General features: G+C 45.7%; 1 protein-coding gene across 2 annotated transcripts in view; it reads left to right on the forward strand.

Moving 5' to 3' along the window:
* Positions 1-570: 570 nt before the first annotated feature.
* The window catches only part of UBE2D2 (ubiquitin conjugating enzyme E2 D2), a 66771-nt gene continuing 49997 nt past the window's right edge, over positions 571-17344 (forward strand). The window contains exon 1 of one of the 2 annotated variants that reach the window (XM_032158052.2): positions 571-1219. In XM_032158052.2, coding sequence (XP_032013943.1) covers positions 1196-1219 — 24 coding nt within the window. In that variant the 5' untranslated portion in view covers positions 571-1195. Of the gene's footprint in view, positions 1220-9279; positions 9324-17344 lie in introns of those variants that run through there. The other variant, XM_058441272.1, reaches the window with a different exon arrangement.

Below are 17344 nucleotides of genomic sequence, written 5' to 3' on the forward strand. Positions count from 1 at the left end.
AGTGCTGAGATTACAGGCGTGAGCCACCGCGCCCAGCCAGTTGGTTTTAACTATTTGGGGCACACACTGTGATTTTTTTTCTGACGCAGCTGGTAATGGGCTTGCTTGTAACAATTTGCAATTCACTAAGCTGAGCAGGGTCTGGGCACCTCGAAGGCACACATGCCAGTGGCTGAGGAGAACACAACATTCATCCTCTCCATCTGGGGCCTTGGTCCGGAAGGCCAATCTCACTGCAACCCGAGCGGCTTTGAGACATCTCCCTCGTGGCGGGTGCCCAAGCTGTAGCCACGCGGCCTCTTGTAAAGAGATGTGCTAAGTCCCAGGACTTCAGAAGAGCTCTGTGACCTTGGCCAAGTCCCTTCCTCCTTCAGGAACGCTGCAGTGGACCTAAGTGCCTCCTCCCGGGACTGGTACGGGGACGGTCGTGCGATCTGGACAACATTCGCCTTTTAATGTTTATTGATCTTTTGTGACACGCGCGTGGGTTTCCATCATCAAAGAAGTCAACGGTCGCGGCACTGGAGCCTGCAGAACTCGCGCCCTGAATCTCGCGAGATCTCCGCCCAGGGCTTCGCAGCGTCACGCCCTCCGCGGCCGTGGCGGCGACGGCGGTGCGTAGCTTACTCACAGGGGTGGCCCGTATCCCTCCGCCGCCGGCGCGGCTCGGCCCTCCCTCCCCTGGCCCGCCAATCCCCGCGTCTCCCGACCTGCCCCTCGGTCGGGCCCACCCCGTGCTCCGACGGCCCCACCCCGGCGGCGCAGCCCGCCCGCCCGCGCGTCCCTCGGTCCACCTGCAGCAGGGAGGAAGACAGGCAGTCCCTCCGGCTGTCCGACCAAGAGACGCCGGCCGATCCGAGGCTTGGGCTTTTGCTTTCTGGCGGAGGGATCCGCGGCGGCTGAGGAGGCGGCGCTGATCCTGGGAGGAAGAGGCAGCTACGGCGGCGGCGGCGGTGGCGGCTAGGGCGGCGGCGAATAAAGGGGCCGCCGCCGGGTGATGCGGTGACCGCTGCGGCAGGCCCAGGAGCTGAGTGGGCCCCGGCCCTCAGCCGTCCCGCCGGACCCGCTCTCCTCAACTCTCCATCTTCTCCGGCCGACCGGGATCGCCGAGGCGGCCTCAGGCTCCCTAGCCCCTTCCCCGTCCCTTCCCCGCCCCCGTCCCCGCCCCGGGGGCCGCCGCCACCCGCCTCCCACCATGGCTCTGAAGAGAATCCACAAGGTAAGCGGCCGGAGGTAGGCTGCGGGGCTGGCCAGCTGAGCAGGCTGCGGCCTGCACTTTCCGCCGTAGTCTCCGCCGGGCTCGCGGCCTCCTTGGATCTTGCTGCCGGTGCTGGCCCCGCGGGGCGGCCTCCATACCCCACTCCCAGTGATGGCGCCCGTGGAGGCCCCGGCGCGCAGCCCGCGCTTAGGCCGGAGGTGCTCTCGCGGCCTCAGAGTTCCTCCCCGGCTGCCCTTCTATGCCCGCATGGTGTGGACTCTTAGGGCTTCTCTCCAGTCTGGGACTGCCGCTGCACTGGAGGGCCATTGTCCAGCCAGGATGGCGGGGTTGGGGCCGAGGGGGGCGCTGGGGCGTTGGGCGGCCCCTTCGACAGAGGTCGAAAGGGCTTCTCGCCCCATTTCTGTTCCCTCCTCCCACACCTGCCCTAGCTCCCTCCACAAAACCGCCTGAGCTCGGGCGGACGGAGGAAGCCGTTTTGCCCGATCCACAAGTATATCCTGAGTTCACTTACCTCTTGGGTGGCAGCACACATCGGTCCACCCTGCTTGTCCAGAAACTGTTAAGAGTTGGAAGTTCAGAAGAAAAAAAAAAGTGACTTAATGAGGGAGGAGGGAAGTAGAGGGAGAATCATTTTATTCCTTGAGGTTGTTATATGTAGTTAGAAACTAACGCTTCCGTTTTGCAGGATTGGATCTAATAGAAAAGCTGTACATTGGCAAAGGTAGAGGTAGAAACCTGAACATTGAAAACCACCAGAGAAATTTTACAAAAATTCCTTTCATAGCCTCTTCGCAATATGGACTTGACACTGTTAGGTGATATGTTTACGGAGACTCTTAACTGGGAAGGGGTTTTACTAGATTTTGTATTAAAAAGGATTTCTCAGCTCTTTAAAGTGAAGGGTTATTTAGTTATCGATAAGGAGGTTTTCCTAATAATACATCTAGAGTATAAGGTTGGCTTAAAATTTATTTTTTTCCCCTTTCTGATGTTGTAACATCTTAGTGCCACTTTCATGTTTTTTTTTTTTAGAAGTGGGGAGGCACCACTATTAATTTCTGTTTGGTGTTTCACTTGGCTACTCAGATTGGCTATATTAAACCAGTAGCTACTGTTTTCTTCAATACATCTTTTTCCTTTTAGTGGAGAACGGGATCTTGCCGTGTTGTCCAGGCTGTTGTGGAACTCCTGGGCTCAAGCTAGCCTCCTACCTCTGCCTCCCTTAAGTGTTGGGATTACAGGCATCAATCAGCCACTGCACACGGCCTATACCTGTAGCTACTTAGAAGTAGGTACTGGGGTTATCCATTCTGAATGATGGGATGGGGATGCAAGAGGAAAAGAACCAGTTTTCAGCTTGTCTTAAACTAAATCAGAATACAGATTGATGATTTAAACACCTCAGCTTAGCGGTTGATCCTCATTTCATTTTTGCTCAAAGACAGTGTGGAATCAGTCCCATTGGTTACTATAATTAGGTTAGCTCCTTAACTTCTTTTGACTTTGATTTCTAACAAATGAAGAAGGGCAGATTCTAGACAATAAATCTTGTACTTTTAAAATGAAATGGTATTTGTTAAATACCATAAAGAAGCTTGAACCTTAAGCAAAGATGTCTTTTATTTTTTTTTATTGTACTTTAGGTTTTAGGGTACATGTGCACAATGTGCAGGTTTGTTACATATGTATCCATGTGCCATGTTGGTTTGCTGCACCCATTAACTCGTCATTTAGCATTAGGTATATCTCCTAATGCTGTCCCTCCCCCCTCCCCTCAAAGATGTCTTAAAGACATTTAAGGGGCAGGGGAGTACACTGAGGAGTAGTCATCCAAATAAAATATATACATATGTATTTTAAAGGCTTTTAGGAATTGCTAGGTCCTTATAGAATCTAATTGGGAAGTTATCAGATACCTGTAGAAGCTTGTGCTCTTATTTTAAAACCTGAGAAGAGCAAGTGGGTATATAATGTGTGATAATTTACAGATAAAGAAATGTAGACCTGCCGGGCGCAGTGGCTCATGCCTGTAATCCCAGCACTTTGGGAGGCTGAGGTGGGCGGATCAGGAGATCGAGGCCATCCTGGCTAACACGGTGAAACCCCGTCTCTACTAAAATATACAAAAAAAAGACTAGCCGAGCGAGGTGGCGGGTGCCTGTAGTCCCAGCTACTCAGGAGGCTGAGGCAGGAGAATGACGTGAACCGGGGAGGCGGAGCTTGCAGTGAGCCGAGATCACGCCGCTGCACTCCAGCCTGGGCCACAGGCGAGACTCCGTCTCAAAAAAAAAAAAAAAAAAAAAAAGAAATATAGACTTTAATCTCTACATTGAATTATATGTGTAACGGACTTTTTCAGAGAGGGAAATATCTCTTTGACACAAAACATACATTTTAATTAATAATACTTGCTCTGGTAATATGGTTTCTTAAGAGTTGCTACATATTTTCTAGAATAGATTTTCCCTAAAATATGCCTTTGTAAGATTTTTTAATAAAATCAAGTTTAGAAATAATTTGAACTTTTTTTGGGCATAGAGTTTCAGTCTTGTCACCCAGGCTGGAATGCAGTGGCACGATCTCGGCTCACAGCAACCTCCACCTCCTAGGTTCAAGTGATTCTTCTGCTTCAGCCTCCCGAGTAGCTGGGATTACAGGCACGCACCACCACACCCGTCTAATTTTTGTGTTTTTAGTAGAAACGGGGTTTCACCATGTTGGCCAGGCTGGTCTCCAGTTCCTGACCTCCGGTGATCCACTTGCCTCAGCCTCCCAAAGTGTTGGGATTATAGGTGTGAGCTACCATGCCCCGCCTGAACTTTTTTGGAGACAGAGTCTCCCTCTGTCGCCCAGGCTGTAGTGCAGTGGTGGTATCCTGGCTCACTGCAACTTCCGCTTCCCGGGTTCAAGCGATTCTCCTGCCTCAGCTTCCGGAGTAGCTGGGATTACAGGCACCCCACCGCCATGCCCAGCTAATTTTTGTATTTTTAGTAGAGATGGGGTTTCACCATGTTGGCCAGGCTGGTCTTGAACTCCTGACCTCAAGTGGTCTGCCCGCCTTGGCCTCCCAAAGTGCCAGGATTGCAGATGTGAGCCACCTCATCTGGCCTGGCCTGAACTTTTAAAATTCAATATTAACCATTTTCCCCTAGTTTATTCCCTAGGGCTCTTCACAAAGTATGGCTTGACTTCTCTGAGACTGCCAGTGATAAGAAAAATGAAATTTATTTTGGTATACCAGTCAAAAAGATTGTGAAAACAAAATGGAGATTAATTTTTTTTTCCCCAAACTCTTTGTACCACAATTTTAAGTTGAATAGCAGACTTACTAGGCATGGATAAGATCAGTGCTATCTTATCTTCAGTCCTAGTAATGTGTCTGCAGTGGAATCCCCATTGCTTGGCTTCTGTAATTGATCTTGATCTTGAACCTTCCCAATTATCATTCCCTGAAAAAATAATTCTACTTAAATACCTTCTTGACTTAAATGTCATGAATTGCTACATCTGGGTTCTAATAAGATTTTTCTAAGAAAAACTACATTTGACATGTGACATCTTCAGGAATTCAATATCTTGTTTCTTTGACAGAGGGACGCTATTCATGTCTGTGAATTTGGCAGTCTTTGAAATGCCATGTCGTTTTTGGAAAAAGCTTTTGATGGGCTTTATTTTGATATACGTCTTAAGGTCCCCTGACCTATGCTATAAGCAGAGCGTAGCAAAGAGGGTCATTATGAACATTGTGTCTAGTTCTGTGCAGGGCTTGGGATCCTTTGGGATTGTTGGTATCTACACCACATGGCCCCACCCTGCTATGTTTTGAGGTTTTCTGCTGACTTTTTAGGTCTTCAGCTTTGATTTTGATGCTTTGAGTGCCTGCCTCTAGCAGCACCACCCCCAGCCCTTTTCCAGTTGGCTGCATCTCATCTGTTGTGGGCTAAGAAACCAGATCACAGAGCTTATTAAAATTGTGTCTAAAATAAGATCCAGTAGGCTCTTGACTGAAGAGGGCTTCATGTGCTCTGTGAACTGTGTGGTTTCCTTGGCTGATCGGAGACCTTTTTGACTTGCTTCCTGTTTTTCTTCTTTACTTTTGCTATACAGATGTAGGAGGGTTTCTGGTGCTCTTAGAATGCTGTAATGTTGAAGTATTTGGTTAATTTCTCTATTCTTGGGAAGGGTAAAAGGCTAAATAAATATCTTGATTCTTTGAGGAGTTGAAGACTGACCAGAGTTGGATACTAAAAGCTTCTCTTAACAGTAATAGTGCCTTGTACATTTTAATGGTGTCCTACTAGTTGCAGATAACGTTTGGTATACATAGCTTTCAAACAAAGTAATGCCAGGATTATCACTTGATCTATTTCTGTGATAGAGATTTTTTTCCTTTTTTTTTTGAGACAGTCTTGCTCAGGCTGGAGTGCAGTGGCATGATCTTGGCTCACTACAAACTCTGGCTCCCAGGGTCAAGCAATTCTCTTGCCTCAGACTCCCAAGTAGCTGGGGTTACAGACACTCGCCACCATGCCCAGCTAATTTTTGTATTTTTAGTAGAGACAGGGTTTCACCATGTTGGCCAGGCTGGTCTCGAACTCCTGACCTCAGGAGATCCGTCTATCTCGGCCTCCCAAAGTGTTGGGATTACAGGTGTAAGCCACTGCGCCTGGCCTATGGCTAGCTTCTTTTAAGGCGTCTCAAGACAAAGTTCTCAATGAAATAAAGATTTCAGGTCATGCACAGTGGGTCATGCCTGTAATCCCAGCACTTTGGGAGTCCCAGGTGGGCAGATTGCTTGAGCTCAGGAGTTCGAGACCAGTCTGAGCAACATGACGAAACATGGTCTTTACAAAAAATACAAAAAATTAGCTGGGTATGGTGGTGGATGGCTGTAGTCCCAGCTAGGTGGGAGGCTGAGGTGGGAGGATCTCGGGAACCTGGAAGGTAGAGACTGCAGTGAACTGTGATCAAGCCGCTACACTCCAGCCTATGCAACAGAGTGAGACCCTGTCTCAAAAAAACAAACAAAAAAGATTTCAAACTCTGATGTCTATAAAAGCCAGGCAGGTACCAAAGTGAGCAGAGAGAACCTGAGGGAGCTAGAAAATGCATGTGCTATCAGATGAGGGCAGCTGCTAACCAGCTCCCTGCAGATGTTGCCATTGCTAAAATCTGTGGGCCCGGTGTTGCGATATCTTCCATTCAAAAAAGAGAGAAGCCACAAATCCAGATTTTTTGGCAACCAATTCAACTTTAAAAAAAAAACAACCAAAAAAACAAAATACACATTTTTGTTCGACATCAGTTTAGTATGTGGATTAAAGTAACCAGGGATTGGGGTTCATTAAGTAATCAGGAGTGTAAAAAGATTAAGTCATTTAAACAATACTTTCTGTATTTTTAAAAGTTTGTAAGTATTGCTTTATGTAAGATTAAGTTTTTTTGTTTGTTTGTTTGTTTTTGAGACGGAGTCTTGCTCTGTCGCCCAGGCTGGAGTGCAGTGGCATGATCTTGGCTCTCTGCAACCTCTGCCTCCCAGGTTCAAGCAATTCTGCTGCCTCAGCCTCCCGAGCAGCTGCGACTACAGGCTCACACCACCACGCCCAGCTAATTTTTGTATTTTTAGTAGAGACAGGGTTTCACCATATTGGTCAGGCTGGTCTCGAACTCCTGACCTTGGCCTCCCAAAGTGCTGGGAATACAAGCATGAGATACCACGCCCAGCCTTAAGTAGTTTTTAAATACAATTCTAATTAACTTGCTTTTTTTTTTTTCTTTTGAGACCTCAGGTGATTTGCTTGCCTTGGCCTCCCAGAGTCCTGGGATTACAGGGATGAGCCACTGCGCCTGGCCAATTTGCTAAATGTTGTATGTTGGTTTTTTTTGTTTTGTTTTGTTTTTTTTGAGACAGAGTCTCGCTCTGTTGCCCAGGCTGGAGTGCAGTGGTGCAATCTCGGCTCACTGCAAGCTCTGCCTCCTGGGTTCACGCCATTCTCCTCCGTCAGCCTCCCGAGTAGCTGGGACTACAGGCATGCGCCACCATGCCCAGCTACTTTTTGTATTTTTAGTAGAGATGGGGTTTCACCATGTTGGCCAAGCTGGTCTCAAACTCCTGACCTCCAGTGATCCACCTGCCTCAACCTCCCAAAGTGCTGGGATTACAGACGTGAGCCACCGTGCCCAGCCTTTTGCATGGTTTTGTGTGAGGTTTTGGGAAAACCAGTTTTGTAAATACATTGATCCCGTAGAAGTTTATGTATTTCTCTTCCATTATGATCTGTTTCATGTTTTGAGTTTCTCTGTAGACCGACAATACACTTTGAAAATGTCTGAGATTGGGAAGTTACCAAAGCATGATCTTAAAGAAAGTAGTTGTAACGCTGAACAGTACTGTATTTTAAAAAATTGCTTAGACTGGGTGTGGTGGCTTATGCCTGTAATCCCAGTACTTTGGGAGGCCAAGGCCGGCCGACCACCTGAGGTCAGGAGTTCGAGACCAGCCTGCCCAACGTGGTGAAACCCCGTCTCTACTAAAAATACAAAAGTTAGCCAGGTGTGGTGGCACTCGCCTGTAATCACAGCTACTCGGGAGGCTGAGGCAGGAGAGTTGCTTGAACCTGGGAGGCAAAGGTTGCAGTGAGCCAAGATCTCGCCACTGCACTCCAGCCTTTGCAACAGAGCGAGACTCCATCTCAAAAAAAAAAAAAAAAAATTGCTTAAAAATACTGTAGACTGGGCTGGGCGCTGTGGCTCACGCCTGTAATCCCAGCACTTTGGGAGGCCGAGGCAGGTGGATCACAAGGTCAGGAAATCGAGACCATCCTGGCTAACACGGTGAAACCCTGTCTCACTAAAAATGCAAAAAATTAATCAGGCGCGGTGGTGGGCGCCTGTAGTCCCAGCTATTCGGGAGGCTGAGGCAGGAGAATGGTGTGAACCCAGGAGGCAGAGCTTGCAGTGAGTGGAGAGCGCGCCACTGCACTCTGGCCTGGGCGACAGAGCGAAACTCTGTCTAGGAAAAGAAAAAAAATAAAAATAGAAAATACTGTAGGCGGGGCGCGGTGGCTCACGCCTGTAATCCCAGCACTTTGGGATGCCGAGGCGAGTGGATCACGAGGTCAGGAGTTCAAGACCAGCCTGGCTAAGATGGTGAAACCCCGTCTCTACTAAAAATATAAAAATTAGCCGGGCATGGTGGTGAGCGCCTGTGATCCCAGTTACTGGGGAGGCTAAGGCAGAGAGTTGCTTGAACCCGGGAGGTGGAGGTTGTGGTGAGCCGAGATCACACCACTGCACTCCAGCCTGGGCGACAGAGCAAGACTCTGTCTCAGAAAAGAAAAAAAAAAATACTGTACTAGAGGTGTGGTACCATATATTAGATTAATATTAGAGGTAAGGACTGATTGAATTCCTATCAAAATGATGAAATGAATTAACAGGTAGTCCTGTGGAGTATTGGAAACGTTAATAAATGGTTGTCTGAATATAGCTAGTTAAATTAGTTCTATCTTGGATAGCAGACATACCTTCTTACTCCAAAAGGTGAGCTTCTTCACATAATTTCTGGGAATTTTTTTTTCCCCACTAAAAAAGTGTTCTTTATTTCCTTTACAAAAGATCATTGAATTGAGGCACTTTCTTTGGCTCTACTAGATTGTTATTTAAATATAATTCAAACAGCCATCATTGAGGATAACTGTTAATAAATCTAGGTTTTCTCTGAAGTCTCCCAGTGTATATTACTGTACTGATGACTGACAAGAAGAGGTTTTGACAAGGTTCAATTCTGTATATTTGTGCTAAAATATCCTAGGCAGTTCCCAGGATAGGAATATCTGACTCATGCCTCATGCTACCAGGAGCCTTTGCAGCCTCATCCCAGAAGTGCAGAAACACACTTTTTTTGTCTGTAGAAATAAAGTTTTGATGGTTAGATTTCCAGGCAAACCTTCAAAATCATGTTAAACTATAATATAGGGAAATAAAGTAGTATTTGTTCTTCTGTCTGCAGAGTCAAGTGAGATTTCGGGTAATAGAATCATAAAATGTTAGCACTGCAGCACATCTCAGGGCTGCTGTCTGGAAAGGCCGTGTGACCTACCAGGTAAGACTAGGTCTGAACTGAGAACTTAAATTTCTTGACTGTGTCCAGTGTATTTTCTGGCAAGCCATGTGTTATCCTTACATAGCTGTTAGGTATATAAATCCAAAGGATGCAGCCTTTTTTCTTTTGTTCAAACAATTGGATATTTAAACTGTGTCCTGGAACCTGTCCTCAACTTCCCTTTATATGGTTGGCAAGGTTGCTCATAAGCCCGCTTAAAACTGCAAATTTAGGCTTGACACAGTGGCTCATGCCTGCAATCCCAACACTGGGAGGCCAAGGTGGGAGGATTGCTTGAACTCAGGAGTTCAAGACCAGCTTGGTCTGTAATGGGAGACCCCGTCTCTACAAAAGCAAAACAAAGCGAAACAAAAGTAGCTGGGCGTGGTGATGTGTGCCTGTAGTCCTAGTTACTCAGGAGGCTGAGACAGGAGGATCACTTGAGCCTGGATGAAAGGTCAAGGCTGCAGTGAGCTGTGATCATACCACTGCACTCCAGCCTGGGCAACAGAGCCAGATTCTGTGTTAAAACAACAACAACAACAAAAACAACTATTGCAAATTTGGTGTTCTATTCTCACCATCACCACCCCTGCCTTTCTTTTCCCCCCTGAAACGGAGTCTCTACCTCTGTCGCCCAGGCTGGAGTGCAGTTGTGCAATCTCGGCTCACTGCAACCTCCGCCTCCCAGGTTCAAGAGATTCTCCTGCGTCAGCCTCCCAAATAGCTGTGACCACAGGTGCATGCCACCATGCCCGGCTAATTTTTGTTTTTTGGTTTTTTTTTTTTTTGAGATGGAGTCTAGCTCTGACGCCCAGGCTGGAGTGCAGTTGTGTGATCTCGGCTCACTGCAACCTTTGCCTCCTGGGTTCAAGCGATTCTCCAGCTTCAGCCTCCAGAGTAGCTGGGACTATGGGCGCATGCCACGATGCCCAGCTAATTTTTTGTATTTTTAGTAGAGACGGGATCTCACCATGTTAGCCAGGATGGTCTCGATCTCCTGACCTCGTGATCCACCCGCCTCGGCTGGTTTGGAACTCCTGACCTCAAGTGATCGACCTGCCTTGGCCTCCCAAAGTGTTGGGATTACAGGCATGAGCCACCGCCCCCGGCTTTCTGCATATATCTTTCATCAGAATCAAATGGATTTTGTTTTTTAAGTGAAAGTGAGTTTATTAGGAAAGTAAAGGAATAAAGAATGGCTACTCCCTAGGCAGAGCAGCCTCAAATGGGTTTTTAATCTCTAAAAAGACTAAAAACCACTGTCCTTCCACCTTAAACATTATTTTAATCTCAGCAGATGAACAGAGTACCTGTTCTGCAGAGAAAATATAAATTTTACGTGTGAGTTCTTAGGGATTTCCTTCAAGGTATTAAAACAACAGATCGGCTGGGCGCAGTGGCTCATGCCTGTAATCCCAGGACTTTGGGAGGCCAAGGTGGGTGGATCGTGAGGTCAGGAGATCGAGACCATCCTGGCCAACATGGTGAAACCCCATCTTTACTAAAAATACAAAAATTAGCCAGGCCTGGTGGTGGGCACCTGTAATCCCAGCTAATTGGGAGGCTGAGGCAGGAGAATCACTTGAACCCAAGAGGCAGAGGTTGCAGTGAGCCGAGATTGTGCCACTGTACTCAGTGTGGGCGACAGAGCAAGACTCCGTCTAAAAAAAAAAAAAAAAACCAGATTTCACCTATCCTCTTTAGAGTATTCACTGTGCATCAGGAATTACTTGATCTTTTTAACAATCTTTCAATAATTCTGTTCTCCCCAGGTTAGATAAGGAAACAGTGGGAGAAATAAACTTGCTTAACATATGGTTATGGTAGGAAGAACTAGGATTCAGATACTGGCGATCTTGACTGTGGAGCTGTTGTCTCTCCAGATTTACTTGTTTTAGTCATAGCCCTTCTCCCCTCTAATCTCTAGAGAAGCTTTATTTTTCCCTTTGCCAAACTTAACTTTTGCTTTCCATCCTTTTCTCTCTCTCTCTCTTTCCCTCTTTCCTTCCTTCTCTCCCTCCCTCCCTCACTTCCTCCTTCCCTCACTCACTTCCTCCCTCCTTCCTTCCTTTTTCCTTTTCTTGTTTTTGCTCTCCAGTAATTGTCTTTGTTTTCATACTTCCAATCTCTTCTCCACTAACTCCTCTTAGCATCCAAACTTATTGAAGGCTTTCCCCTATTAAAAAAAAAAAAAAAAGCAGTAAAATAACTTTTTAAACTTCCCTCTTCCATAAGAGCTACTTCCTTCCTCATCTTTATCCTTCCCATCTCTGACATTTCAGTCCCAAAATTCTTGAAAGAATAGTCTATTCACTGTTCTGGAACTATTTAGTAAGGTCACTAATTATTACTTAATTGCCACATTCAGTGGATACCTAAGTTTTTGTTTAACTTTTGTAATAGTTGACATGATTTTCATTCAGTTTCTTTGGCTTCTGATAAACTGCTTTCTTCTTCCTCATATCTGGTGTTTCCCAGCTTTATTAGAATGCTTATCAAAGTAGTATTGTTGATGGAATACAAGCCAAAGTGTATGAAATCATGCATACTTGTATTAAAATTGAGAGCACTGGGCCGGGCGCGGTGGCTCACGCTTGTAATCCCAGCACTTTGGGAGGCCGAGGCGGGCGGATCACGAGGTCAGGAGATCGAGACCATGGTGAAACCCCGTCTCTACTAAAAATACAAAAAATTAGCCGGGCGTGGTGGCGGGCGCCTGTAGTCCCAGCTACTTGGAGAGGCTGAGGCAGGAGAATGGCCTGAACGCAGGAGGCGGAGCTTGCAGTGAGCCGAGATTGCGCCACTGAACTCCAGCCTGGGCGACAGAGCGAGACTCTGTCTCAAAAAAAAAAAAAAAAAAAAAAAATTGAGAGCACTGGCTGGATATGGTGGCTCATGCCTGCAATCCCAGTACTTTGGGAAGCCAAGGCAGGAGGATCACTTGAGCTCAGGAGTTCAAGACCAGCCTGTACAATATAGCAAGACCCTGTGTCTACAAAAAATTAAATTAGCCAGGTGCAGTGGCATGTGCCTGTAATCCCTGCTACTCAAAAGGCCAAGGCAGGAGGATCACTTGAGCCCAGGAGTTTAAGGCTGCAGTGAGCTGTGATCATGCCAGTGCACTCCAGCTTGGGCCACAGAGCGAGATCTGTCTCTTTTTTTTTTTTTTTTTTTTTTTTTTTTTTTTTGAGACGGAGTCTCGCTCTGTCACCCAGGCTGGAGTGCAGTGGCGCAATCTCGGCTCACTGCAAGCTCCGCCTCCCGGGTTCACGCCATTCTCCTGCCTCAGCCTCTCTGAGTAGCTGGGACTACAGGCGCCCGCCACCACGCCAGGCTAATTTTTTGTATTTTTTAGTAGAGACGGGGTTTCACCGTGGTCTCGATCTCCTGACCTCGTGATCCGACCGCCTCGGCCTCCCAAAGTGCTGGGATTACAAGCGTGAGCCACCGCGCCCGGCCCCGAGATCTGTCTCTTAAAAAAAAAAAAAAAAAAAAAAAAATTGACAGCACAAATTACCTCAGATAAATTAAATTAATTATTTTTTTTTTTTTTTTTTTTTTTTTTTGAGACAGAGTCTTGCTCTGTTGCCCAGGCTGGAGTGCAATGGCGTGATCTCAGCTCACTGCAGCCTCCGCCTCTCAGGCCCAAGCAATTCTCCTGTCTCAGCCTCCCAAGAAAAGAAGCTGGGATTACAGGCATGCACCACCATGCCTGGCTGATTTTTGTGTTTTTAGCAGGTTTCACCATGTTGACCCTGCTGGTCTTGAACTCCTGGCCTCAAGCGATCCACCTGCCTAAGCCTCTCCATGTGCTGGGATTGCAGGTGTGAGCCACCATGCCCCACCCTATCTCAGATAAATTAATTAAAATATGTAATCAAAATATGTCACAAACAAAATTATTAAGAACTATCAAGATGAGGCTGGGTGCGGTGGCTCATGCCTGTAATCCCAGCTCTTTGGGAGGCCGAGACGGGCGGATCACGAGGTCAAGAGATCGAGACCATCCTGGCTAACACGGTGAAACCCCATCTCCACTAAAAATACAAAAAAATTAGCCAGACGTGGTGGTGGGCGCCTGTAGTCCCAGTTACTTGGGAGGCTGAGGCAGGAGAATGGCGTGAATCTGGGAGGCGGAACTTGCAGTGAGCCGAGATTGCACCACTGCACTCCAGCCTGGATGACAGAGCAAAACTCCATCTCAAAAAAAAAAAAAAAGAACTATCAAGATGAAACATCTGTCATTCTTATTTTGCTATCAGTTTTAAGAATAGTATTTTTCTTACATAATAAAAGTCATCTTCATCAGGTACCCCTTTAAATGTCTTACTGTATATTGTTTTCATTACAGTATAATATGAAAATTTGTTTCCAACAGATACATTGTAGCAAAAGAAAGAATACAGACTGCATATTTTGCAGTTAGGCTGCTGCTGACATTATTAATTATCCCATCATGGATAGGTCACCCTAATTTTTCTGAAAAATGCCTGTTCTTTGCTCCTGTTTATTTTAAAATAATATGACTACTTGGGCTTAAGAATCAAAGGACTCTGCTTTCTATTTAAAATGTCTTTCTTGGCCAGGCGCGGTGGCTCAAGCCTGTAATCCCAGCACTTTGGGAGGCCAAGATGGGCGGATCACGAGGTCAGGAGATCGAGACCATCCTGGCTAACACGGGGAAACCCCATCTCCACTAAAAATACAAAAAAGATTAGCCAGGTGTGGTGGCGGATGCCCGTAATCCCAGCTACTTGGGGGGCTGAGGCAGGAGAATGGCTTGAACTCGGGAGGCAGAGCTTGCAGTGAGCCGAGATTGCACCACTGCACTCCAGCCTGGGCAACAGAACGAGACTATCTCTAAATAAGTAAATAAATAAATAAAAAATAAAAAATGTCTTTCTCCTAGATATAAGTCAATTGGGAATGAGTTAGTACACTTGAAATATTTAATATATAATAAGCTTCGATTAAATAACTTCTCTTTTTTTTTTTTTTTTTTTTTTGAGACGAAGTTTCGTTCTTGTTGCCCAGGCTGGAGCGCTATGGCATGGTCTTGGCTCACTGCATCCTGCGCCTCCCAGGTTCAAGCGATTCTCCTGCCTCAGCCTCCCAAGTAGCTGGGATTACAGGTGACCGCCACCATGCCCAGCTAATTTTTGTATATTTAGTAGAGATGGGGTTTCACCATGTTGACCAGGCTGATCTTGAACTTCTGACCTCAAGTGATCCACCTGCCTCGGCCTCCCAAAGTGCTGGGATTACAGGTGTGAGCCACCATGCCTGGCAATAACTTCTCAAATATATATTGAATTATGATAAGAAACATAGGATAGATCTGTGATGGTCAAATAGACAATGCTGGAGACTAAATGCTGTTTATACCTCAGAACACAGATGGAAAGTCAAATGTAGGCATCATTTGCTTTCTGGTGTGCAATTTTCTTGAGGCAAATTAAGAAATACGTAGTATTTCTTAAAAACGTGTTAAAAGTGATAAAATTGGCTGGGCGCCGTGGCTCATGCCTGTTAATCCCAGTACTTTGGGAGGCCAAGGCAGGTGGATCGCCTGAGGTCAGGAGTTAGAGACCAGCTTGGCCAACATGGTGAAACCCCAGCTCTGCTAAAAATACAAAAATTAGCTGGGCGTGGTGGTGGGTGCCTGTAATCCCAGCTACTTGGGAGGCTGAGGCAGAAGAGTTGCTTGAATGCAGGAGCCGGAGGTTGCAGTGAGCCCAGATTGAGCCACTGCACTCCAGCCTGGACAACAGAGCGAGACTCTATCTCAAAAAAGAAAAAAAAAATGCCAGGTGCAGTGGCTCAGGCCTGTAATCCTAGCACTCTGGGAGGCCAAGGCAGGTGGATCACCTGAGGTCAGGAGTTTGAGACCAGCCTGGCCAACATGGTGAAACCTCGTATCTACTAAAAATGCAAAAAAAAAAAAAAAAAATTAGCTGGGCATGGTGGCGGGGGCCTGTAATCCCAGCCACTCAGGAGGCTGAGTCAGGAGAATTGCTTGAACCTGGGAGGCAAAAGTTGCAGGGAGCTGATATTGCGCACTGCACTCTAGCCTGGGCAACGAGAGTGAAACTCCATCTCAAAAAAAAAAAAAAAAAAGTAAAATTTAGAGCAAAAATATTACTGTCTTTATTACTATAATATATATTAGTAATTAGTATCTCCTGGGGAATGCTGCTGTAGTTGTAACACTTGTAGTTGGTCCTTCCTAGAATCATGTTCTCTTCGGTCTTTATTCAGTGCCTTTGCTTATACAGAGAATCTCTTCTTCTCACCCCACCCCTACCTCCTAAATTCTTTATTCATACTTGGGGACCCAGCAGAAATGGCTTCTCTAGGAAGCATGCATGAGGCATACAGGCAGTCAGAGTTCAACTGTAGAATTGTTTCTTAGTGTGTAGACATGATTGATTATTCCCCCATTTAGACCGAACTCTCCTGGGCAAAGTTCTTGTCTTATTCTTCGTATTCCTAGTACCTAAAGCATGGTATTCCGTGTTTGCCAACAACATTCAGTGAATGCCAGTATCAGGTGGCGTGGCAAAAAAAAAAAAAAAAAAAGAAAAGAAAAGAAAGTGGAATTTTGGAGCATTTGTGGCCTTAGGCAAGTCACTTCGCGAATTTTCTTGAGCCTCAGCTTCCCTGTGTGTAGAATGGGAATTATACCCTGCAAGCCTGTGGGGAAGATTAGACAGAAGAAGGTTTAGCATTTATGGACTATATAAAAGGTAATTTTGTTGTTATTTTTTACAAATGTGCTTGGCTCAAATATCCATCATTAGCTGAATATATAAACAAAATGTAGAAAATCCATATACTGGAGCATTACCAATAAAAAAGAACAAATACTGAAACACCCCTGCCACTTAGCAGTTTATTAGTCGGCTCCAAGTTCACCCTCCAGTACTTGCTCTGCTTTGACTAAATAACTTCTGAAGTTTATATTTGAGCTGGTGAAGAGCTGGACTCTTTCACCTTTGCAGTGAACAAAATGTTGGGCTTTGTCAATAGAGGGCACTAGAGGGACATTACAGAGGGAAGGGGCTTAGATTTGGTGGACTTTTTTTAAGTTTTTAAATATTATCATGGTGTCTTAACATGCCAATAATGTTGACCTACAGAATTGGTATAATCTCGAAATCTTAGGTGTCAGTGTTAAATATATGTTTCACTTTTACTACATCGTCACCCCAAGCAAAAAAAGAAAAAAAAAAACCTGAATGTGAAAAGAATGAAGTCTTATAATATTTCTAAACTAAAAAAGGGATTGAATCCCAGTATTCTTCAGCAAACTTCAAAATACTGTCACCTTAATATGTTTTTAATACATGTGATATTTTTGTAGGTCTAGAATTGTGAAATCAATTCTCTTAAACATTATCTTATTATAGAAGTGTCTGCTGCTATCCTTTGAGCACTAACCCCACCACCTGTAATGCATCATGCCAATATAAGCGATAGAATTGCTTTGCTAAATTCTTAAGGGCTTATGTCAGGGAAAAACTTTGAAATTAGCCGGGTAGAGTGGCTCATGTCTATAATCTCAGTGCTTTGGGAGGCCAAGGTGGGAGAATCACTTGGCTGGGAGACCAGCCTGAGCAATTCAGCAAGACCCCTTCTCTACAAAAACTGCAAAACTTAGCCAGGTTTGGTGGCACACGCCTGTAGTCATAGCTACTGGGAAGACTGAGGTGGAAGAGGAGGATCTCTTGAGGCCTAGCGTTCAAGGCGGCAGTGAGCTATAATCTGCACTGCACTCCAGCCTACGTGACAGAGCGAGATCTTGACTCAAGACGAGCCTTGAAATCAAAGTTGATTTTTACAAAAGCCTCGGTGGTAGGAGTTTTAGATTTCTTAAAATAATAGCACACTAATGGAGTAAATGATTTTCTTTAGATTAAATGTTTACATATTTATACCATCTGTATTAGTTTCCTAGGGTTGCCATAATAAATTACCACAAACCGGGTGGCTTAAAGTAACAGAACTATATTCTCTCA

The sequence above is a fragment of the Hylobates moloch genome, unplaced genomic scaffold, assembly GCF_009828535.3.
Source record: "Hylobates moloch isolate HMO894 unplaced genomic scaffold, HMol_V3 SCAFFOLD_6, whole genome shotgun sequence".
NCBI lineage: Eukaryota > Metazoa > Chordata > Mammalia > Primates > Hylobatidae > Hylobates > Hylobates moloch.